Source organism: Pongo pygmaeus, chromosome 13 (assembly GCF_028885625.2).
Source record: "Pongo pygmaeus isolate AG05252 chromosome 13, NHGRI_mPonPyg2-v2.0_pri, whole genome shotgun sequence".
NCBI lineage: Eukaryota > Metazoa > Chordata > Mammalia > Primates > Hominidae > Pongo > Pongo pygmaeus.
Genome location: NC_072386.2, coordinates 75,325,384 through 75,351,850, shown reverse-complemented (window position 1 = coordinate 75,351,850; position 26,467 = coordinate 75,325,384). Strand labels below are relative to the sequence as shown.

The 26,467-nt window shown below is 35.6% G+C and overlaps 1 protein-coding gene across 9 annotated transcripts in view; it reads left to right on the top strand.

Moving 5' to 3' along the window:
* Positions 1-26,467, top strand: part of AGTPBP1 (ATP/GTP binding carboxypeptidase 1) — a 195,678-nt gene that overhangs the window by 83,693 nt on the left and 85,518 nt on the right. For all 9 annotated transcript variants that reach the window (XM_054502331.1, XM_054502328.2, XM_063649639.1 and 6 more), the window contains 4 exons: positions 1,929-2,137; positions 4,012-4,189; positions 13,510-13,607; positions 17,053-17,169. In XM_054502331.1, coding sequence (XP_054358306.1) covers positions 1,929-2,137; positions 4,012-4,189; positions 13,510-13,607; positions 17,053-17,169 — 602 coding nt within the window. The remainder of the gene's footprint in view (positions 1-1,928; positions 2,138-4,011; positions 4,190-13,509; positions 13,608-17,052; positions 17,170-26,467) is intronic.

Below are 26,467 nucleotides of genomic sequence, written 5' to 3'. Positions count from 1 at the left end.
TCTTTTTCAAATGAGGGTGGTGGGCAAACATACATGTTTATTCCATCAAAATAAAAAAAAGTAACTGACAAGTAGAATGACTTCAGTTTATATTTAATATATTTTCAGATGACACATGGCACTAAGTAGGATGAAAATTGAATGATACAAAATAAAATTTAGTAGCCTACTGCATATTTTTAAACAAATCATGGCATTTTGGAGCATTCTCATTTATTTTTCAAAATTTTTTTGGTTTTGGCAGGGAGGAGCAATCATTTTCTTTAAAAGGATAAATTAGACTTTAGAGAGGGAAGAAGAGACATAGGCTAATTGTGAGTTTGGTACACTGAATACATGAATAAAGTTCCCTTTACTAATGTTTTAATTGTGCTCAGCACAGATTCCATGTAGCTCTGTTCACTTCCTTTAAGGGGCACTCAGCACCTGTGTTTGAATTATGGGCAAGTTTGTTACTTAATCTTTCGTGAAGAATTTTAATATTTCTCATAAATTCCATTTAGGCTATTGGGAATCTTGGTGGAAACACACAAGGTTTGTAATAGGAATTAGAATGATCATAATGGCTTTTAACAAAATCACATTCACAGCTAGTAAACTAAAGGCTTATTTCCAACTGGGATAAACAAAGTGTATATTCATTTAAAATGTATGAAGCTTTTCTTGGTCAAAACAATGGAAGTGATTTTGTAAATAGCCACAGCCTTAGCACACTAGCTATTGTAGACACAATACAGGGTTTAAAGCCTTCACATAAGAAATCTTTTCCCTAGCTCTAGTAAGTGTCTTCTGCCTGTCTAATGTCAGAACATAGTTCTGAAAGGGAATTAATAAGTTTATCTCAGTGTTATGTTTTAGGTTTGTACTAGCACATTTAGAAACTGTAATAATTCAGGCAGCTAAAATCAGTGGAGCCTTACTACTGCATTATCTTAGTGTCCATACTGTGAACCGGTGGTTATTTTATAGGTGTATTTGAGATTAAGAAGAGGTTAGTATCTCCTTGTAATTAAACAGCCTCAGATGGGTATTGCACATTATCTTGCGCCCCTTATAATTAACCCACCAGAGCAGCATTGGGTGACTTGGTATGTTGCTCTGATATGATTCCCTTGCCACTATCTTAGTAAAATGCACTCTATGGTTAATAATTTTAAATACTAATACTTTTAAAAATAATAAAATTAGGTCAAACGTGGATTTATTTGTTAATTCTACTCCAATAAAATTGAGTATTTACAAAAACCTTTAGTGTAGTTCTTATTGCAATAGAAATCTAATGACTAGAAAGCCAGAAAGCACTATTTTCTAATCATGTAATGCTCTGTAAATTTCATTTACTAAAAAAGTTATGGAAGTATTTTTTAATGAGCATTGTTATAGTATGAATATTTATATAATCGTGGAGTAATTAGAGCAGTTAATTTTAGTGGAAACACAAAGTTTGCAATAGAAGCTAGAATTCAATAGGGTTTATTTCAGTGGGAACATAAAGTTTGTAATAGAAATTATAAAAATGATAGCAGATCTTCTAAAAATCACATTCACAACTAGCAAGTAGAAAGCTTATACATTTCATTTGGTGTAACAAAAATCAGTATATTCATAAATTTTAAAATACATGAAGCTTTTGTTAGTAAACAAAAGCCTTCAAAAAGATGTTCCTCTAATTTTAGTAAAGAGATTTTCATATTTATAAATTGTGAAACATTATACAGGCAGATTTTGGAAGAGGTTGTAATTTGCTCTCTGGAACTTCATATTTATTTTGTTAGAAAAAATATAAATATGTGCTTGTCATTTGTTTTGGAAAAAAGAATTTTATAAGTATCCATCACAATATTGAGGTAATATTTTAAATTTGATTTATTCTACCACTCACTCTCGTCATTTAAAAAATATTCTTTCTCAATTTTCTTTTGTTAAAGAAACAAATGCCAGGAGAGCTGTAGACAGGGGATATGTCCAAGTGCTTTTAACAATTTATGTAGATTGGCACCGTCATGATAACCGGCATAGAAACATGCTCATTCGGAAAGGAATTTTACAGAGTTTAAAAAGTGTTACAAACATCAAGTTGGGAAGAAAAGCATTTATTGATGCCAATGGGATGAAAATTCTGTATAATACTTCGCAAGTGAGTTATTTTCTTCTTCTTATCGTGATTATATACTAATGATGTGATTTGGTTGTTAAGAAAACTGAATTAGTGTGCAAATACTCAGAAACGTATACACAGGATAAATGCATTTTTTGAAAATCTTAAAAGACACAATTATTTCTCACATGTGACCTCAGGCTGAGTTGGAGGAAATGGTCAGTGCACAGCTCTGCAATGTGAAATTTTCTTCCAAAGGCAAAAGGAAGAAGTAGAAATTCATCCGCTTAGCAAGAGGGGATTCCATAAAGCCATGTTTTCTGGGATGTGTAGTTGGCTGTACTCGGTGTTGTATGCTCCTCTCATGAGGTATCTGTGGATCCTTTATAGCCTGTAGAGCAGCTCTGTTGTCTGTGAGTGTTCTGCACGTTTTCCTGCTGGATAGAGGCTTTTTTGAATAGAGAAGGTACAAAAATGAAACCTGGAACTGCTAGATCTGCCAGCCATTTTAAGCATAAACATTTTTGACAGTGTATTTAGTGAGATCCTTTCTAGCCACTGTGTTGACTGTCAACCATGGGGAATGAGGATGTTGCAATGCAACCCCGCCCTTTTTTTTTTAAGAAAGCTATAATTATTAGAAAGAAATCTGTCTTTTTGAAAATATCAGCCAGTTATCTTGATTGTGCCCTCCTGGTCTTACACATGACAAACACAATCTATTTTTATATGACAAGAGTTAAGATATCTGAACACATATTTTAGGTTTACCTTAGTTTTTTCTTTTCTAGATTAATCATATGTACTTGTTTTTACTATTCCTAGTGTAGACATTGATGGATATTTTATATATGAGAGTTAGGTCACTTGGTTTATGCCACTTAACATTTCTGAGCCTTAATTTCTCATTTGTTTTGACAGGTCAGATGTGAAAATCTATATGGAAACTTTTACAGTGTATCAAAGTACCATCTAAATGTCAATTGTCACTAATAATACTGTTGTTATATGATGGTTTCATATCCCATGTCCCTTAACCCTTCTCCAGATTAGATACCAGGACAGCAAGTCAGACTCTTAAAACTTTATATTGTGGGCCAGGCGCAGTGGCTCACGCCTGTAATCCCAGCACTTTGGGAGGCCAAGGCGGGCGGATCACGAGGTCAGAAGATCGAGACCATCCTGGCTAACATGGTGAAACCCCGCCTCTACTAAAAATACAAAAAATTAGCCGGGTGTGGTGTCGGGCATCTGTAGTCCCAGCTACTTGGGAGGCTGAGGCAGGAGAATGGTGTGAACCAAGGAGGCAGAGCTTGCAGTGAGCCGAGATAGCTCTACTTCACTCCAGCCTGGGTGACAGAGCGAGACTCCATCTCAAAAAAAAAAAAAAAAAAAAAAACAAACAAAAAAAACCTTTATATTGTGATATTCAGGCTATCCTTTTATAAGGTGAATAGCCAACTTATGAGAGGTATTATTGCATGATAACTGATACAGTTCTGAGGAAGTTTTGGTCAAATGCATGGTTTTTTTTTTGTTTGTTTGTTTTTTAATTTCTTACACCTTTTAAATTTTCTTGCTTAATCCTTTTCCCCCTTTTCCCTTAAATTGTCTTTTTCATTTTATGCCCTAGGCTTGCCAAGTGTCCCCCCAAGTCACTCCAAAGATGGTACTGATTTCTGCTTAGTGAAAATATTTAAGGAAAACTTCTTCTCAATTTGCCACATGGGGTTCTTACTTACAGAATAGTAAAATAGTAAAGCTATTTTGTAATTATTCTGTGTTAAAATATTGGTTTTTGAGATATTTGTTTCTAGGAAATTATTAATGTATGACACTTTTTGAAGTAAAGTAAAATTGGTTCAGTTATTCATCAAAAACATTCTTTTTCTTTTTCTTTTTTTACAAAACAGGAATGTCTAGCAGTCAGGACTCTGGATCCTCTTGTCAATACCTCCAGTCTGATAATGAGGAAGTGTTTCCCAAAAAATCGACTGCCACTCCCAACAATTAAAAGTTCTTTTCATTTCCAGTTGCCTGTTATTCCTGTGACTGGTCCTGTGGCTCAGCTCTACAGCTTACCCCCTGAAGGTAGGATCACAGGGTCACTGCTGCTTTTTGTGGGTTCTTAGAATTATGTGGCCCTGTCATTTTCTTTTTATTTATGTGTAACTCCTCAGCAAAGGAAGGCCTTACTTAACATGATAAACATTCACATTTTATTTTAGTTAAGCATTTCTTTAAATATAAGAAATTGGAGGCTAATAATTAAGTGAAATGGTGTGGGATGTGTTGTATATATGCAAAAGTGAATTGTGAAATGATTAAGCTTCACATAGGAACATTATTTGATAGCTTATGTACTTTTTTTTTTGTTTTTTTTTTTGAGACAGAGTCTTGCTCTGTTGCCCAGGGTGGAGTGCAGTGGTGCAATCTCGGCTCACTGCAACCTTTGCCTCCCGGGTTCAAGCAATTCTCCTGCCTCAGCCTCCTGAGTAGCCAGGATCACAGGCGTGTGCCACCACTCCCGGGTAATTTTTGTATTTTTAGTAGAAACGGGTTTTCGCTATCTTGGCCAGGCTGTTCTCAAACTCCTGACCTCAAGTGATCTGCCTGCCTCGGCCTCCCAAAGTGCTGGGATTACAGGTGTGAGCCACCACACCTGGCCCAACTTATGTATGTTTTTAAAGTGTAAAAATATAAACATTAAATGTTTAGGTAATTAAGTTTGGGTTTACATTTGTAGCTTTTCAGTGATTTTTTTTCTTAAGTTAAAAAAAACAACCTAATCACCAAAATTACTATGGTTTTATGCTTAACAAAAACTTGCACATGACTTACTTGGATGAAAATATGAAATTATCTGAGGTAGGCTGTTTGTCATTTTCCATATAATACTGTAGGTATACAGTAGAGGAAGTAAGAGTTCATTTATGTGGGGAAGAAGAATTTCTTTGATAACATCTACCAAAGTGAAAAAGAGAAAGCAGTCCCAGCTTTTAATAGAATTTCTATAGTATTTTCTTATCAATTGATTACTTTTTTGAAAAAAAAAATGAAGATTCTTTATTTATATGTAAAATTCTTATTTGAAACAAGTGTTTTAAGAGAATTTTCAAGGAATTATATTAGTTTCATTATCCTTGATATAAATTTATTAATGGTATATGTTGTAGGGTACAATATTATGATTTTATTTTTAAAATATGTGATTATTAAAACAAGTTGACACAACATATCAAAATGGATTATTTAGAAACCTCCTTTAAAATGTTGAAAAGTCAAAGACTAAGTCTAGGACTTAAGAGTAAGAAAGCTAAGTAAAAGCAATGGTCCAATACCCTTTTCCCATTCCATTTGAAATTACCGACAGACTTTTACAGGAGAAAATCTGTACCAAATCTGAAAACTAGGTAAGAGGGGCATGGAACAAATACAGAACATGCAAGAGATGTGGTGGAGGTGTGAGTAAATGCAGGAGCAGCATCAAGCCTCCACTCCCTCTTCTAGGAATGCATTATCTTCTGCTAAAGTTGAGGTGCCATTAGCACCAGTTTGGAGGGACAATCAGGAAGCAGTTGGAATCCCTTTCTTTCCTACATCAACATAGGATTATGGGGGTTAAGTGGTGGTTCTCAGTGGTGGAAAGCCGGTGAGGCTTCCCTGTGCTGTGGCCAGTAGTAACACCAGGAAGGAGGTAGGATATGCCCCAGCAAGTTCTTTATTTAGTGTCTGGATTGATGGATAGAGAAAACTGACCTCTAGTGCAGTAAATTCACCAAACATGGGAACAAACAAGAAATTATATTTTTCTTTTGGTTCCTTTGATGCCTGCTTCTCAGACCAATGAGTCACTGGACTAGAAATGCATATTTACATTGACTGACAAAGCCTTCATGATTCAGATGGGAGAGGAGGGTTCTAATAGCAAGTGTATAGGTACTAGGAAAATACTCTCATTCTGTTTTCCATTATTCCTTCCTCCTTCTCCTCATTCCTCCCGCCGTGTTTCCTGGGCTGGTCTCGAACTCCTGAGCTCAAGAGATCCCCCCACCTCAGCCTCCCAAGTAGCTGGGACTACATGCCCTTGCCACTGCTTTGTTTTCCATTATTTTCTCACATGTCAGGCTTCATTATATGTTTCACAGTCTTTATTATTATTTACCTTCCTTAGCTAGAATGTGAGTCCACAAGGATTGGTCTGAGCTCTTTTACTCACAGCATTTCTGACCCCCAAATATGTGTCTTTTGTCCTCGCACCAACCAATTCTCCGTATCTCCAGACACCAGCTGGGTGTTCTACAATTCAGTTCAATTCTGACACTGAACACCTGAAGTTAATACAGACCCCACAGGTTAAGGGTTTAGTCCCACAGGACTGCTACCACTTCAGATAACAATTACAAATCTGGACTACCTGTATGTCTGACCTACTGGCAATAAAGTTGATGGGGGTGGGGGTTTCCACAACCTGTTCCTGAAGTTTGATAATTTGCTAGAATGGCTCACAGAACTCAGGAACACTCTACTTATGGTTATGGGTTTATTATAAAGGATACAACTCGAGAGCTGCCAAATGGAAGCGATGCATAGAGCCAGGTATAAGAGAAGGGGTGTGGGGCTTCCATGCCCTCTGTAGGTATGCCACCCTCCCAGCACCATGATGTGTTCACCAACTCAGAAACTCTGAGTGGTGTGTTGTTTTTTTCTTTTTTTGAGATGGAGTCTCACTCTGTCTTCAGGCTGGAGTGCAGTGGCGCGATCTCAGCTTGCTGCAACCTCTGCTTCCCAGGTTCAAGCAATTCTCCTGTCTCAGCCACCCAAGTAGCGGGGACTACAGGTGTGCACCACTATGCCCAGCTAATTTTTATGTATTTTTTAGTAGAGACGGGGTTTCACCATGTTGGCTAAGATGGTCTCGATCTCTTGACCGTCTGATCTGCCTGCCTCAGCCTCCCAAAGTGCTAGGATTACAGGCGTGAGCCACCGCGCCCAGCTGAAACTCTGAGCTTTTATACCATTGTTTAAGGTTTTTATGGAGGTTCCATTATGTAGGTGTGATTGCTTAAATATAAGGCTGTTTTTGATAAAATCAGTCCCCAGCTCCTCTCTCCCCAGAGGTTGAGGAGTGGGGCTGAAGTTCCAACTGTCTAATTATGCCTTGATCTTTCTAGTGACCAGCCTCTATCCTGAAGTTATCAAGGGGCCCACAAAGAGTCACATCATTAGAACAAAAAGACGCTCCTCTACCTAGGAAATTCCAAGGGATTTAGCAGCTGTGTTCCAGGAACCTGGGACAAAGATCAAATATATATCACAATAGGACTGTTGTTTTTTTTCATTTTGTCTTCAGCATCCATTAGATTGTGTGGGACATAATAAGTGCATTTAATGTTTGTTGAATGAATGAATTGAGCCGGCCTTGATACTTATTCTCCTGAATGTTAAATGCTGCATCTATGGAGATTTGAAGGAAAGGGTTCTGACTCAAGACTTCTGGACCTTTATTAGTTGTCACCATATGTGAAGGTGACATATTCTTAGGTATGTTTGGGTACAGAAGTATATTATCCAGGTATACCCTTCCTGAAGTAATTATGTGAAATATTACTCCAGCCAGTCAGGTGATGAATTAGAGATGTCAAGAATGTAGACGTTACCTAAGAGTATTTGTATTAAATATTATAATCTGTTAATTATATAATACTAAATAGTTGTTATAGTATTATTATGAAACATGTTAACTAATTATTGGCAAAAGATACATAATACAGTTATTATAAAGTGGGTATTTACATAAATGAGCTAAAATTTATATTGATAGATTTCCTAATATTATACTGTTTTTGCATTTCTAAAATGAAAATTATACAAATAATCCAAATGTATATTCTCCAAATGTAAAGGTAACATCTGGAACAGAGATCCTTAAACAGGAGTCCATTGACCCATAGAAATACATGGGTGGCCTTTGGAGACTATGGACACTTTGAAAATTGATGTAAAATTATAGGGGTCCATCATTGCTGTGTAAAAGCAAGGAAATTTCAAAGATGCACAATATCCTGAGAGCACTAAATGCTAAGCAAGGACAAGCAAATCAGTTTCAGTAATAAGTCTAAATGGATGAAATACTACTGTTAAAGGAAAGAGACTCCCAGATTGGGTTAAAAAACAAAATCCGACTAGCTGGTACATATGAAGTCTCTTAAGACAGCAGGATAGAAAGCTTGAAAGTAAACAGATTAGCAAATATGTATGTGTTATTCCTTAGCCCAAAAGAGGTGAGAAGGAAAGTATTACTGTTAAACAAAACACAAATACAGAATAAAAAATGATTAAAACAAGGCAGTGAAGATTATTTTATGCAAGCTAGATAACACCTGTGCCAAATACTAAAAGTGGACAAAACTATAATCATTTGAATAACAGAAAGACATTGGTAGAAACAGTGTTGGTGGTTGATTTTAATATACCTCTACATTCTTGGCAAAGTAAATAGAGGTGGTTAAATCAGTCTAAGTAGATGTTAAAGGCAACTCCTGCGAATACGTTTGAATACACACTTGACCCTAAAACTACTTGGGGATTAGCAGTATCGACTCTGTGCAGTTGAAAATCTGTATAGAACTTTTGACTCCTCCAAAACGTAACTACTAGTAACCGGTTGACCAGAAATTTTACTCATAACATAAACAGTTAATACATATTTTTTTATGTTACATGTATTCTGTACAACAAAGTAAGCTAGAAAAAAGACAATGTTATTAAAAAAGTCATAAGGAAGAGAAAACATATTTACTATTCATTAAGTGGAGGTGGTTTTCATAAAGGTTTACATCCTTGTTGTCTACACATTGAATAGACTGAGGAGGGGGAGGGACAGGAGGGGTTGGTTTTGCTATCTGAGGAGTGACAGAGGCAGAAGAAAATCTGTGTATTAAAGAACCTGCACAGTTCAAATTTACATTGTTCAAGGGTCGCTGTGTGCTTGGAATGGACAATATTTTAGGAAAATATGAATAACTAATATTGACTTAAATAGTAAAAAATTTGAAATTGAATATGCAATCAAGCTTCTTTGGTGAAGACACCAAATGGTGATGACTTCATAGATTAGTTCTCCCAAACTTTCAGGAAATTGTCCTACGCTTTATTTTCCAGAGCAAAAAAAAAAAAGGAAAGTTTAGAAGCTAGCATGGTGCTGAAAACACAATCTGGTAAGATTAATCTGAAACAACCTACAGATCACTGTCACTCATGAAAATAAATATAAAAATCCTAAAGTATTAGCAAATTTAGTTGAGCAGTATTGTTTACATGTAGGACACCTTGACCAAGTAAAGATGATTTTTAAGAAAGTAAGTTTATTGTAATATTAAGACTTTAATTAGTAAAATGTATTATCAGTAGATCAAAGGGACAAAACCAAATGATCATCTCAGTAAATGCCATGAAAAGATTTCATAAAAATCATATCAGTCTAGAAAAATTTTTTAAGGAACACAGGAATGTTTACTGAACAAGCTAAGTATTATCTAACTCAAATCAATAGCCAACATCATAAATAGTAATGAAATGTTAGAGGATGCCTCTCTCAACCATTATTATTTACCATAGTTTTGAAAACTCTAGCTAAATCAGTAAGATAGGGAAAAGAAAGGTCTTAACCATTAAGAGAGTGAGATAAATTTATCAGTATCTGTGGAGGATATTACTGTCTATATAGAAAATCCAAGCAAATCAATTGTAAAAAAGTGGCTTACGCAAAAGAACAGTGAAGTACTATTTACAAGAAAAATGAATAAAATTAAATAGCCTTCCTCTACGTGTGTATATGTGTATCAGCAAAAACCACATAGAAAACATAAAGGGAAAGTAGATCACATTTATAGGCACAATAGCAACAACAAAATAAACTTCCCGTGATGTACTTTCCCAGTCCTTGTAGAATGTGTAGACTCTTTCCTTCTAATGACTACATCATATAGTCATAGTATAATTTATCTAACTAGTTTCCTACTGATAGACATTTGTTTCCTATATTTCTGTTTTTACTATAAGCCAAGGACATTTTGAAAATCAGTAAGAATTTTGATTTATATTCCCTGGTTTTAATTTGATTGGCTACAATAATTAATATTGTTAATTATTGGTACTGGCATAATGAATGGATCTTTGAAATAGCAGAGAAGGTCTCAGACACTCTTAAGCTACATGGCATTTCACATCTGGAGTATAAACCCAAAGGAAAATATCCTACAAAGGAAAATACTTGAAAGGTTTGACTAAAAATTGAAAACATATTTTCTCTCTGATGCTGAACTGCATTTTCTCCTCTCCCTTTCTTTCCAAGCAGTCATTTTTCCTATTTGCAATAGGATTTTCTTTCTTTCTTTTTTTTTTTTTTTTTTTGAGGTGGAGTCTCGCACTGTTGCCCAGGCTGGAGTGCAGTGGCGCGATCTCAGCTCACTGCAAGCTCCACCTCCCGGGTTCACGCCATTCTCCTGCCTCAGCCTCCCGAGTAGCTGGGACTACAGGTGCCTGCCACCATGCCCAGCTAATTTTTTGTACTTTTGGTAGAGGCAGGGTTTCACTGTGTTAGCCAGGATGGTCTCGATCTCCTGACCTCGTGATCTGCCTGTCTCGGCCTCCCAAAGTGCTGGGATTACAGGCATGAACCACTGTGCCTTAATTCAATCCCTTTATTTTTTCCTAGGAGTTATTTTCTTCCTTCTCTTCTTCCAAATGTCAGTTCTTCCCTTGTTTATCCATGACCAACTGCTGTTAGGGCATAAGTATAAATCAACCCAGGTTACCATGTGAAATATGAATATTTATTTTTTGCTATCTGTTTCTAAGAATTTGAGGTGATTTGTTTTTATATTTGTACCTGTATTAGTTAGGGTCGACTAAACTGCTGTTACAAAGAGATCCAGTAGCACAGTCCCTCAAGCAACAGCAGTAATAAACGTTTGTGTAACACATACTCTTTTCCTGGCACTTTACATATATTAACTTCTCTAATGCCCACAGAAACACTATGAGTAGATATCTCCATTTTATAGACAAACGAAGACAAAGAATTGATGTAACTTGCTCAAGGTCAAATAGCTAGTAAGTTCGGGAGCTAGGATTTGAATTCAGGTATTCTGTTTCTAGAACCCCTGTGCTATCCTGCTACAACATGGAATCTTTTTCCCCCCACATATCTGTCCAGAAGATAGACAGGTGGTCCTAGGCAGTAGACCTCTACTGGGTCATCAAAGAAAACAGGTTGTTTTTATTGTGTTTTTAGCCATCTCCTATGTGGTTTCCTCATGTGGAAGATGCGAATGGAAAAAATGGAGAAGACAATTTTCTTTTTAAAGAATGTGACCTAGAATTTGTATTCATCACTTTGCCTCCTATACCACTGGCCAAAAGTTGGTCATATAGATGGCTATGACCACTGCAAGGGAGGCTGGATTCTCCATACATAGCTAAAACTCAGGGGCTCAATTACTAAAAGGAAGGGGAGGTGAACAAATACTAAGGGGGGCAGTTAATAATCACTACTGTAAGTCACATTGGAAATGGAAGTCAAAAAGAGTTTGGAAAAATAGCTTTTAAAAATATTTTCTACTGTGTTTAGAAGCCGTTTTTTACGAGAGAATCCTCCAAGTACTCTTCCTCTTCTTCCCTTGTCTCCCCTACATCCATGGTCCCATGTCCTTTTACATTCTACTCCCTCAGATATTCTTGTTTCATTCCTATTACTGCTATAATGGTCTGGACAGTGTTTTTTTTTTCCTATTTGTTGGTCACCTTCCACTCGTATGCTGTCTCTGTCACCTCTTAACATTGAATTAAGCAATTCTTGTCTTGAAAATTCTCAGTGCCCGTCTTCTTTATATTAAAAGTCAAAACTACTCGGCCTACTATGTTACATCCTTCATTTTTTAATTCTTTATTTTCCTTCTAGTACTTTCATAAGCATACTCTTCATCCTAGTCATACCTTTTGTTGTTTTCTAAAGGTATCATTTCACTTCCTTATTTTAGTATTATTATTTCCTCTTCCTAAAAGTCACACTCACCCACCATTACATTCACATAGAAATCTGTTACACTTTCTACAAGATACTGCTTAAATATCACCTGTTCTGTGAAGTGGTCAGCATCAAGCCCCTTGGCTCCAAGCAGTTTACAATTAGTTGTTGCATTCCTGGTTTTCCCATAGCATTTTGGAGTTTATGGCTTCATTAGCATTTATCTTTGGTATTATAATTACGTGTTTACTCCTTTCTGCTCTTTGACCTCATGAGCCACCTCATTCCTCGTTTTCCCATAGCATTTTGGAGTTTATGGCTTCATTAGTGTTTATCTTTTGTATTATAATTACATGTTTACTCCTTTCTGCTCTTTAACCTCATGAGCTACGTGAGGGAAGAGACTATATTTACACCAAGCTTGTCCAATATGCTGCCCATGGGCCACATACAACCCAGATTGACTTTGAATGTGGCCCAACAGAGATTCATAAACTTTCTTTTTTTTGAGACGGAGTTTTGCTCTTGTTGCCCAGGCTGGAGTGCAATGGCGCGATCTCGGCTCACCACAACCTCCACCTCCCAGGTTCAAGCAATTCTCCTTCCTCAGCCTCCCGAGTAGCTAGGATTACAGGCATGCGCCACCATGCCCAGCTAATTTTGTATTTTTAATAGAGACAGGGTTTATCCATGTTGGTCAGGCCAGTCTCGAACTCCCGACCTCAGGTGATCCACCTGCCTCGGCCTCCCAAAGTGCTGGGATTACAGGCATGAGCCACTGCGCCCGGCCTCATAAACTTTCTTAAAACAATATGAGATTTGTGTGTGTGTGTGTGTGTGTGTGTGTGTGTTTTTTTTTAAGCACACCAGCTATCATTGGTATTAGTGTATTTTATGTGTAGCCCAAGACAATTCTTCTTCTTCCAGTGTGGCCCAGGGAAACAAAAAGATTAGACAACCCGATTTACACATCTTTTGAAAAAATTCCCAGCATATAGCACAGTATGTGGCACATGACAGTCATTGAAACAAATAGATAGGGGGTCAATTATAAAGGGATGAAGTGACTCATTGAAATTTATAATAAATAGAAAACAGGATGTTTCATTCAGGCTATTGCAACATAAGACATTATTTTTAAAAACTGAAAACATTAGTAAAATTCATCTTTACAGTGCTTTCCAAATTTTAAAGCACTTTCTCATATTGTCTCATGGGTTTGTCAACAGCTGGGACAGCCTTAGAGACATGTTAAATAAGAAATCTCATTTACTTTTTCTCTGGTGATTGAAATACTTTATATAAGTCACATTCTGCCATTGGCTATGCATATTGTAGAATGCTTACCTCTGACCTACTTATAGCACATTTTGTATCATAGTGGATGACGTAGTAGATGAAAGTGATGACAACGATGATATTGATGTAGAAGCTGAAAACGAAACTGAGAATGAAGATGACCTAGATCAAAATTTTAAGGTTAGTATAAATTTCTGCAATTAGTTAGCTTTATAAATGATATACTACAGTTGTAAAACAAAAATTGGGTAAATAAATATATATGTAATTGTAGGTTTTACTTTGTCCACATCTTTTTACCATGAATGACTATGCAATTAAAGGGGTAGATGATGTTGGTTTAAATCCACTGGTCTGAAAAGGACCTCAAAGTAACTTATTTTCACTCTCTCTGACCAGAAAGATTTTATCTAACCTTTCTGCCTTAGATTTTGAAATCTACAAAATTGAAGGAAAGTGATCTGAAACTCCATTGCGGCAACGTATTTCAAAATGCATTATTACCCTTTGTCAGCAGTCTTTTGGGGATACAAAAACAGTAGGAAAATAGTCTATAATGGATTTGTTTCTGTGAGAATTAGTGTTTGCATAATGATTCTTAGGTTTCAGTTAATTGAACAAGGAAGTGAAAAAAGTGTTATTGAGAATATAAAATTATTGTCATATTACATAAGATATTAGATAAAGGAGGCAGGTAAGTTTTCGGAGTTTCATTGTTCCTCTGGAAGCCTAGAAAGTCTATATTTTGCTTTATTTATTGAGAGAGGACCACTCTAGCATCTGTAGAAAAATGGTCTCTTTTTTTTTTTTTTTAGCTGTTTAGCTTGTTGCTGGGTTTTTTTATGGGAGAGGAGGGATTAATTTGACTCTTTCCTATTTGGACCATTTTTGTCTTGCAAAACTGTATCAAAATTGAGGTACACTGAGTATTTGATTCACCTTGGAGATAGAAGTTAAGATATTGGAAGATTTCTGTCTTAATAGATACAGAACCCATTTTATAACCAGCAAATGTGATCACTAAGGCAAGCTTTGGCGAAACTGTCAAGTTAGCCAATCTAAACTACATGTGTGTCCTGGTATCAGGTATTGCACTTAATTATCTTGTCTCTTTAGTCTCCTTTAATCTGGAACATTTCTACAGATTTCTTTGTCTTATAACATTGACATCTTTGGAAAATATAGTTGTTAGCTTGCATTATTCACTGGAGTATCAGTGATTGCTCACATTTTCCCTACTTTATCTTAACAGAGCAGTTATAGTAATAAGAACAAAATACATTTTATTATTGAACACTTAACTGTGCTAGTCCAAACTCTTTACATATACATAGTAACCATTAGATCCTTATAGCAACCCAAATGAGGTAAATACAGGTTATATAAGTACATAGAAAACAGAGGAAGAGAGAGGTTCTCAGTCTAGTTTATAAGAGGTGGAGCCAGGATTTAGAAAGCAGTCTAGTGGAATGTCCACTCTCTTTACCACTATACTGTACTAAAACATAATTTTTCTTCAATAACTATAGAATTGTTGGCTTTTTGAGACTGCTGAGCTTTATTATCTTCTTTTTCTTTCCTACTGCTGCCTGCCTCTTACTCTAATTGACTTTACATTTAGACATTACTTAATTTTTCCTCTTTTTATGTGAATCCTTTTCCTTCATCTTTCAGGTGAACTGCTACATTGTAGTGGGGATATTATTTATTTGTGTTGTCTTATGGTTATAACTTTTTTTCCTGATTCCATTTTCTTTGCCCCAGATTTTTCAGAGTTTGGAGCATTTGTAGATACTAGTAGCTTCTAGAAGATTCATCTCCAGATAGCCACAACTTGACCGTATATAAGTTTCAGTGCATTCTTTGTTCCTTCCTTAACTAGCAGAACTTTGAAGGAGTGGTAGCAGGTTGTTTTTTTGTTTTTTTTTTCTGATGAGTCTGTAAATAGTTCTTCACTACTGTTTCTTCTTAAACCAAACACAAAATTCCCTGCTGTTGAGCTTTTGGAGTGTTATAGTTTTCTTTCCTCATTATGCCTATTTTACAGGTAAAGTCTTTTTTTTTTTTTTTTTCTCCTCCAAATAGAGAGCCACTATGTAAGGCCATATTTTCACAAAATAATGTCAAATATTGAACTAGTATGTTTAGAGAAAAGAATATCTTTGTAAATTTTTATTTTAGAAACATTATGTATTCTATTAGATGTTAAGAAAATTATTGCATTTTTGGTTATAAATGTGTAATTTAAAGAGATTAAATTACATATTAATGTAATAATACAATAATGATACAGTGATTAATGTGATAATATTTAAATAAAATCAATCTCTATTATGCATAGCAATGAGGAAAATCTTTTGCAATGGCTATGTAAATAATAGCTAAATTCCTGAATATGAAATAATAAGAAATACATAGTATGTTTTTTCTTTTAAACTAGTAGTTAATAGTGTAAGTATGGTCAGATATATGTATATAAAGTTTTTTAAGGATTGAAGCATAGTAAAATATACTTGCAAATTAGGCTGAAAAATAAGTAGCTTACTCTGGTAGTAAGTAAATACAAAATTAAAAATGAGTACCAACTGAAAATTATTAAATGGTATTATTATCTCTCTTTAGCCATAACAAAGATAATAATTAGTTTGTGTGAGACCAGAGTCATTGAAGATCCTGGAAAACAGCTTGGGTAGTAGATAAGCTGACATTTGCCCTCTTATCATGGGATTCATTAGCTCTTCTCTGAAGAGCATATAGAACACATTGATCCTGGATACGTATCTTGTTTCTCTGAGGGCATACTTTTCCTTTAAATCCACCTGCTTTTTTTCCAAGAGAGACATGGAAATCATTTCTGGCTCTTGTTCCACTGCTAACTTTTTTCCCCCACTGAAAACAGAGTGAATGGTGACACTGAGCTTTTCTAGAGGAACTTTATTTCCCATGCACTCTAAGATTGTGTGATCATCATTAATCTGTATTGGGGCAGTGTGTCATGCTGGCTGACAGTGTGGTGCTTCAGAATCACTCTAACTGGTTTTTATCCTGGCTCCTGTCTTTGCAAGATGTGTAATTTTCAGCAAATGACTTAATTTCTCCTTACCTCATTTTCCTTTTCAGTTAAATGGGGGTAATTGCATAGTGTTCTTATGCAGAGTAAATTAGATAATATATGTAAAATGCTTAGCATAGTGCTTCATTTATTTTCAGTGCTTAATAAATGTTAGCTGTTTTGTTATCACCATCATCAGATGTATGTATGTTTTTCAATTTAGTCTTCTTAAGTTTTACTGCCCTTTAATATGAGCAAAATGATGGCAATTAGGGAGAATGAGGAGAACATACTGGAGTCTTGATCTTTACACAAGTTTTTCTGTTTTGAGTATCCAGAATATTCTGTTATATTAGAGTAACCATGACAAAAACAAAACTACCCAACAATAACACAACAACCCCAAAACAATAAGCAAATTTGAATTTCAGATAAAATTAATGCAGCATTTATTCAGCAATTATTCTTTAATTACATGTAATTAATAACTTGGAACATTTTAAATCTAAAATGTATTCTGTAATTTTTAAAAATTTTGTTTTACCTGGTAACATACTCTTTTTATCATTTCAGAATGATGATATTGAAACAGATATTAACAAACTAAAACCCCAGCAAGAACCGGGACGAACAATAGAAGATCTAAAAATGTATGAACACCTTTTCCCTGAGCTTGTTGATGATTTTCAGGTATAAATATAGAAAATTCAGCATCTTAACTGATTTTAATAAAAAGTTATTTTTTCTCCCTTAGGTCGATAATCACTGTTTTTATTTTCTTTCCATTTCTAAAAAGTGAAACTAGCATTGCTTTTCTGAGTGACATTGAATATTTATGTCAACATCCTGAGCTGCAGTTAAGCAATTGTAAAATGAGGGGAGATTGACCGGGCGTGGTGGCTCACCCCTGTAATCCCAGCACTTTGGGAGGCCGAGTATATGGATCACAAGGTCAGGAGATCAAGACCATCCTGGCCAACAGAGTGAAACCCCGTCTCTACTAAAATACAAAAAAAAAAACCAATTAGCTGGGTGTGGTGGTGCGTTCCTGCAGTCCCAGCTACTTGGGAGGCTGAGGCAGGGGAAGAGCTTGAACCTGGGAGGCAGAGGTTGCAGTGAGCCGAGATCTCGCCACCACACTCCAGCCTGGCGACAGAGCAAGATTCCGTCTCAAAAAAAAAAAAAAAAAAAGAGAGGAGATGGACTATTACATTTTTTGTCACTTTAGTTTTTTTGCATCACTTTAATGGACATAGTTTTTTTATTCAGCCTGGATTACAGAGCAAGTCAAGTTGATCGAATTGTTGACAATTGGCTGGCTTTTGTGATGGTTCCTTGGATAAGTCTGTGAAATCACCCAGGATCTTAAAGTGTCAAAGAGTTTGAATTAGATAATCTCAAAGATTTGTTTAGCCCTTCCTTTGTTCCTAAATTTCATATACTTAATTTCTAGTTGCTTAAAGAAAAATACTTTGTTGTGAGGTTATAGTTGTGAGGTTATAGGTGAGAAATAAAAAAGAAATATTTGTTGCCGGGTGTGGTGGCTCATGCCTGTAAGCCCAGCATTTTGGGAGGCCGAGGTGGACAGATCATTTGAGGTCAGGAGTTAGAGACCAGCCTGACCAGTATGGCAAAACCCCATTTCTTCTAAAAATAAGAAAATTAGCCGGGCGTGATGAGACGCACCTGTAGTTGCAGCTACTCAGAGGCTGAGGCAGGAGAATCTCTTGACCTGGGAGATGGAGGTTGCAGTGAGTCAAGATCACACCACTGCACTCCAGCAGCCTGGGCAACAGAGCGAGACTTCGTCTAAAAAAAAAAAAGAAACATTTATCACCTAGAGTTTACATTTCATGGTTCTAATCATTCAGGTTTCAGCTTGGGAGCTTAGGAGCCTTAGATGCCATAAAAGATGCAACAACCGTCCACCTTCTGCAGCCCTCCCTGCCACCCCCTGCTCTGGTGTCTTGGTATTCCCCCTAGATTTGAGGTACATGAGAAGGTACTTTGAAATCAGGGGTAATAGAAGGAAGGCAGGATTGAAAGAGAAGGTATTTGTCAAAAGAAAAGAAAAAAAAGACAGGAAGTGGCATTTGAGAAAGAGTACAGGTTGATTCTCTTTCATTCAACCTACAGCAGTTATCCGTGAGCTCTTTTAACACATTTGTGTCTAGCTAAGAACCACTTGAAAATATGAGCAATAACAAATACCGCTAAATCAAGGCAGAAGAATACTGTGGAAAAAGTTTGAGGAGGAAATCGATTATTGTGTGAAGAAGTCACCTGTTTCTTCTGTACCTTCTACTTTTTCTGTACATATGAAAAATATATACGGTAGTCCCCCCTTATCCATGGGAGATAGGTTCCAAGACCCTGAGTGGATGCCTGAAACCAAACCCTTTATATACCGTGTTTTTTTGATCTGATAACAGATGGCTACTGAGTGACTACCAGGTCAGTTGCATAGATATTGTGGATACGTTGGACAAAGGATGAGTCATGTCCTGGGTGGGATGGACCATGGTGGTATGCTACTCAGAATGGAGCACTCTAAAACTTACGAATTGTTTATTTCTGTACTTTTCCATTTAATACTTCAGACTGTGATTAACCTCCAGTACTGAAACCATGGAAATCAAAACCTTAGTTAAGGGGGCACTACTCTCATGTGATTACAAATTGTAGTTTTGATTTGGGAATAGAAAAAAGTAACCTGATTATGGGTATTAAGTCCAGGACTTTGATTCTTATCCTTTCACAAATGAGTTTTCTTTCTTTTAGATTGTGATGAGTTGTTCTTGCATTCTATGTTTAGATTCCATGTTTTCTAATTATAGTTTGTCACCCAGAATAGGCTAACCTTGATGATTTCCTACATGGCATTTATGAACAGCTGGCCAACTTGTCCATTAGTTTGGCTGCTCCTAGAGCAGTTTCTTGCTTTGGGTCTGAATAGGTGTGGCCAGGGTCAGATTGTAAAGACAGATCTGAGTGAAAGAGCTTCTCACTAAGTTATTCCTTTTATTTTCTTTAAGCGAAAGATGCTGCTTCAGATATTTCAAGTAGTACACATTTATTAATGCATTGTCTATTCTGCTGTAAAGTTTTATATAGAGTAGCTCTATTTCTGTAGTGTATGTAATAGGAAATAGCATATTGTCTTTTATTTACATAATCAGAAAATTATTTCTAAGGTAATTGTGTTGCCACTTGATTATCTTTGTCATTTTTAAGTTTCAAAGGAATGCATTATTTGATACTTTAGGCTCTGTTTTTTGGATTGTGTATTTGAATTTTAGGCAGCGATATGTAAGTGACATGCTTTCAAGGATTAAAAAGATTGGTTGGTTCCAGATAGGATGTGTTTGAAAGAATTTTCTTCAGCTATCTTTGTATGAATTTCTTGTAGATCATGAGATAATAAACATAAATGAAGTTAATTTCAATTATGACTTTTTCCACTTTCATTTGTATATTATTTTCAGCATCAATATTAATGCTTAAGATTACTGTAAGTGTTTGTTTCAATCTTGAAAACCACCCGCTTTGTTTCCAGATGTGTTAAGGCCACTATTCAGTGGCCAGATGGAAGGAAAATGAATGCTATTCGAAGGCAACGTATGGTATTATTAAAGTAATTATCAACATCCTTTGTGAAGTGACCTTACCATGCTTTTAAAGCTATGTTTATTTGTTCATAGTGACAATTATAGTTTTATTTTATTTTCTCTTGTTTCTTGATGGCAGAATATTGAAAGTATCAAAATTCTGCATTTTCACAGTTCTTTTATTCATATGTCTGTGGTAGCATGATGGCATTTACTATGTGGACTTTTGTTATATTTTGTCTTTCTTGTTTTCCTCTTGTTAAATTTGGTTTTAAATTTTTGTCAAAGTTATTCATGGAGAAAGTTTAAAGCGTCAAATAGTTTTACGTAGGTAATCCTTTCCCACATGCTAAATCCTGAAATTACTTTTTGTATGTTTTTGAAGTTAATCCTCATATCTCTAAATAATATGTTTAAAGTGCTGTGTCTTGGCTTTTGCTGCTTTCATTCTTTTTTATTTTCTTTTTTTGCATTGTCATCTAAGGTAGACATCCAGTAATTTTCAGCCTTATTCTTTTCATATATGTGTGTGTGTATGTGTGTGTATGTGTGTGCGCACACATGGGTGTGTATGTATGCATGCATAGATAGGCTATAAATTTTCCTATAATTACTGTTTTTGCTGCATCTTATAAGCAGTAATTTTGATGTTTAGTGTTTTTATTATCTTTACTCTGAAACTTACTTTTTTTTTTTGATTCATTGACTTTTTAAAAAAGATAATTTTTTAAATTGGCTTTCTAAAAAAGATAAAAAATTTTAAATCTTTTTAATGTATTTCTAGCATATAGTTGTAGAATAAGAAGACACATTCTTTATAATCATAACCTTTTAAAAATTTTGAGGCTCGTTTTATGGCCTTGGATATGATCAACTTTTTTTACTCTTTCTTATGTGTTTGAAAAGAATTCTATACTTGTTAGTCACAGTTGTCTATTTGCCTATTAGGACAAGATTGTTAATTGTGTTGAGAAGTTAAGTTCTCTTTTATCCTTGTGGATTTTTATTCTTATTCTATTAATCACTGTGAAAAGTATTTTAAAAATTTCTCACAATGAAAAAATTTCTCACTGTGATTATGATTATGAGTGTGTTTCTATTTGCAGGTCTGTTAGTTTTTTGTTATATATTTTTTGAGGGTTATTATTTATTGTATATACATGTAGATTGAGTTTTCTTCCTTTTTGAATTGGACTTTTTATTATTATGAAGTTACTATCTTTACCTCCAAGATTCTAAGACAACAAATACTGTAAAAAATATTAATGTACTTATATTAACTTTTAACTTTTCAGTATCCTTCGATGTGTATTTTTTAAACAGCGTATAGTTGGATTTCAAAAATACCAAATCTGAGTTTTGTCATTTATTTATATTTATGAAATCTTATTTTTCATAGTTTTATCTCTTTATGTTTATCTCTTTTTCTTGCCTTCATTTGGATTATCTTTTTCTTACTCCACCTTTTCCCTATTACTAGTTTGTAAACTGTATATACAGTCTTTTTTTATTTTAATCAACTTTTTTGAGGTATAATTTACATAAACTGTATCCATTTAAAGTATTAGTTTGATTATTGACAAATACGCAAAAATTCTAGTTACTCTAGATTTTCCAACATATTTATCAAAGTCTAAAGTAAATCAGGACCTTTCTTTCCTCTTTCCCTCAGCCATAAATGGAAACTTCAAATATTCTACCTACCATGACTTCCCAAATCAACTTACATATATATATATACTTTTTTTTGTAAACATAAAAAGCAAAGCAGTAACGTCAAGTGGGTTTTTTAAAAACTAGAGTTAAGATATATAAAAAACCTATTTGACATTACTGCTTTGCTTTTTTATGTTTAGTGTAGACTTACCCACATTTTTACCACTTTAAAATTTTTCATTACCTTTTGTGTCTCAGACCTTCTGTTGGGATCATGTCGTATAGTGGCGTGTAGTTGCATGTGCACTTGCGCACATGCTGTCTTGCTCTCCCTCCCCGAAAGTGTCTTTATTTTGTAAACATTCTTAAAATTAGTCTCTTTCTCTGACTACTTTTAAAAAATCAACTTTATTGAGTTATAATTTACATACAGTAAGTTTCACTTAAGTTCAGTGAGTTTTGACACATTTATACACCTATGTGACTACCACTCATTGAGACAGAAATATTTCTTGTCATTCTGGAAAGTCTCCTTGGGCCCCTTGTAGTCTCTTCATCTCCTGCGCAGGTGACTGCTGATCTGCTGTCTGTCACTGTGACTAGTCTTGACTATCTTAGAACTTCTTATAAATGGAATCATACAGCATTTACTTTTTAGGGTCAGGCTTCTTTTGCTGAGCATGTGTTTTTGAGGTTTACCCATGTTGCTGCATATAACAGTGGTTCTTTCCTTATTGCTTGATAGTATTTTATTGTGTAAATATACCACAATTTCTTTGTGGATCAGTGTTGGAATGTCTGAAGTTTTAGACTTCGTTGGACTTTAATATGAGTAAAGTTGATAACATTTTGTGCACAAAATTTTTTGGGGTGGCCAGGCGTGGTGGCTCATGCCTGTAATCCCAGCACTTTGAGAGGCTGAAGCGGGTGGATCACCTGAGGTCAGGAGTTCAAGACCAGTCAGGCCAACATGGTGAAACCCCATCTCTACTAGAAATACAAAAAATTAGCTGGTCATGGTGATGGACACCTGTAATCCCAGCTATTCGGGAGGCTGAGGCAGGAGAATCGCTTAAACCCGGGAGCTGGAGGTTGCAGTGAGCTGAGATCATGCCATTGCATTCCAGCCTGGGCAACAAGAGCGAAACTCTGTCTAAAAAAAAAAAAAAAAAAAAAACTTTTTGGGGAGATATGCTTTCATTTCTCTTGGGTGAATACCTATCAGTGAAATTGCTGGGTGGTATGTATGGTAAATGTATGTTTTTATTTTCTAAGAGACTATTTTTGGTGGCTTTTAACATATACTTTTTTTGCTTTAATGCTACAGTTCCTAGTAATGTTGACTAAGTGTGGATTTTCTTTTTTAAAATCCTGTTTGGGATTTATTGTATTTGGATTCTGTGAGTTGTTTTCTTATAAGATTTGGAAAAACTCTGCATTCTCTTCTTCAGTTACTGCATTTTGTTTTCGCCCTCCCTCTTTTGCAATTCTAATTGAACGTAGACCTTTTTACTCCCTTTCATGTCTTTTAACCTCTTTTTTCTGTTTTCCTTTTCTTTGCCTCTCTATGCTGCCTTCAGGTTATTTCATTAGAACTATCTGTCAGTTTCCTAAATCTCTTTTTGGCTTTGTCTCATCTGTCATTAGAAATATCTACTAGGGGCCGGGCGCGGTGGCTCAAGCCTGTAATCCCAGCACTTTGGGAGGCCAAGGCGGGCGGATCACAAAGTCAGGAGATCGAGACCGTGGCCAATACGATGAAACCCCGTCTCTACTAAAAATACAAAAAGTAGCTGGGTGTGGTGGTGCGTGCCTGTAATCCTAGCTACTTGGGAGGCTAAGGCAGAGAGAATTGCTTGAACCAGGGAGTTGGAGTTTGCAGTGAGCCGAGATTGCACCACTGTGGAGACAGAACAAGACTCCCTCTCAAAAAAAAAAAAAAAAGAAACCTTACAAAATGCATTTAATCAGTCTTTCTTGTTTTCTATATTTTATTTCTTTGAACATATTAAATATGGTCATTTCTTAGTCTGAGATTCTGGTAGGTCTTTTTCAATATCTAATGTTTCTTTTGGTTCTTTTTCCTTCTACCTTGTTGAATTGTATGTTTACATTTCTTTTCTTCTTTATAATTTTGTATGTGGAAATTATGTGGAAACTCTAGAAGCTGTTGCTTTTGAGAGTCACCATTATAGATTGAATCCTCAAGGGCTTTTGTTTTGGACCACCGAGATGACGTGAATTCAGGCTGCGAATCCATGTGATTTGATGGCCGGCTTTTAATACCAGTTTGTGAGTAGTGATACTTTTCACCATCTTGGAGCTAAGGTTTAAAATTTAAGACGGTTGGCTTTTCTTTTTATGTGTTTTTTTTTTTTTTTTCTTTTGTGGTGGGAGTATTTCTAGGACCTATATATTGAAGATGTAGTTCTGGAGTTTCATCTTTTTGAGAGGAAAATCACCTTAATGCCAGTTCAGGGTTTTTCTCCTGTCCTTCATCGTCTTTGAGATGGGAAAATCTGTACCGAAGGTCACCTGGTTTAGCAAGTGTTTTCAAAGTGAAAGGTAGCCTCAGTCTTTAGCTTGTCACATAGGGATCCCTTCTTCATTTGATACTTTGCCTTTATCCTTGCTTTCTTATCCACTTAATGATAAACTTAAAATATTTTAATATATGTAACAATTGTAAATATTTAGTATATGTAAAAATTGTAGGTAGTTCTGTGGGGTGGATACTTAGCCTACCATGTTTCCTACAAAATGTGTTTTTTAATGCAAACTTACTACCCCTTTAACCCTTTTAAGGTAGATCTACCTATTTCCTCCTTAGTGCTTCCACTGTCTTCTTGGCTTAGCTGTAGTACAGGGGATCCTGTGAATCATCTTTGAATCCTTGCTTTGTATACAGTGGATATTCAAGGAATAAATCACAATGGAAGATTCTTAATTTGGACTCCATAATGTATATAAGGAAATTAACCCAAATTAAAAGATCAATTGCAAATCCAGAAAAATATTTTTAAAAAATGGGTTAGCTGGAGGATTCATGTATGTATGTGTATACAAATTTTTTAACATGAAAATTTATACCATTAAAAAAAGGAAACCCTGTATCCAGGAACAAAAAAGTTACCTATGAAGAATTGCGACTGATTAACAGATGTATAGAAAAGTGTTTGCTTCCCAGTAGTCAGAGAAATGCAAATTAAAATAGCAGTAAGAGTATTTCTTATCTACGACATTAGAAATTTTTTTTTTAAAAAACCATAGTATCAAATGTTGGCAAAGAAGAGAGCAGTTGAAATAGATACTCTTATGTATAGTTACTGGGAATATACATTAATACAAGTGTTTTTGGAGAGTTTGGTGTTCTGGCCAGTTTGCATTATTAAAATTGATTATAATATCTGATTCTGCAGTTCCATTTCAGTGCTTAGGAAATCATTATAAACAAAGCAAAAATTCTTTGCAAAAAGATTTTTATTGCAGTTTTGTATAATAGCAAAATTTTGGAAATGACTTAAATATACACCTTATTTATCTGTTTAAATCATCCAAAAAAGAATGATGTGGCCCAAAATGTTTGCTGCTGTCATTCAGAAACCCTGCACTAGGATCTTATCTTTCAAAAATAACTCATGTCATGGCATCCCTCCCTGTCACGGCTTCCAATCTCATTCAGAGTAAAAACCCAAATTCTTATACTGTGCAAGGCTCTCCAGCGCTTGGCATTCATCATGGCATTCATCTTGTCCATTCTTTCCCAGCTATCCCATCCTTGCTGTTCTTTGAACACCTCAGGTATTCTTCCACTCTGGGAGCTATGTGCTCTAGTCCTCTCTGCCTGGAATGCGCCCCTTGTGTGGTGCCCTCACCATCTTTGCTTCTATTTCATCTGCTCATGAGGCTCCCTAACCAATGGCATTTAGAGTTGCCACCTACCTCTGCTCTCTTGGTACTCCCAATCCACATTACGTCCTGCCTGTCCTGCCCTCCTTTTTTTTTTTTGAGGCAGAGTCTCACTTTGTTACTCAGGCTGGAGTGCAGTGGCATGATCTCGGTTCACTGCAACCTCCACCTCCTTGGGTTCAAGCGATTCTCATGCCTCAGCCTCCTGAGTAGCTGGGATTACAGGTGTCCACCACCGTGCCCAGCTAATTTTTGTAGTTTTAGTAGAGACGGGGTTTCACCATGTTGGCCAGGCTGGTCTTGAGCTCCTGACCTCAGGTAATCTCCCTGCCTCAGCCTCCCAAAGTGCTGGGATTACAGGTGTGAGCCACCGTGCCCGGCCTCGCCCTCCTTTTTTTTTTTCTTCTGTAGCGCTTTACCCTTCTAATGTTCTATATATAAAATATATATCGTATTTATTACTTGTTGTATTGACAGTCCTCTCTTCTACCCCTATACAAATGTAAGCTACAAAAGGGAAGAGTTGTTTTTTTAAGTGTCTTAAGTGCTTGAGACAAAGCTTGGCACAAAATAGACACTTCATAAATATTGCACAAAACAGACACTGTAATGTTATTGAATTAATGAATAACAATTTAGTTGTTGTCCCTAATAGGATTTTGGAGTCTTTATGTTTTTCTGTTTAGAATTCTAAGATTTCCCACATTTCTGTGACAACGTAGGCATTATTTTTATAATAGAAAAAGTAAAGTAGGTATTATGAATTTTGTTGTGGTTAAAAATTTTGTCTTTTTAGTGAAATGAAAACATATCCT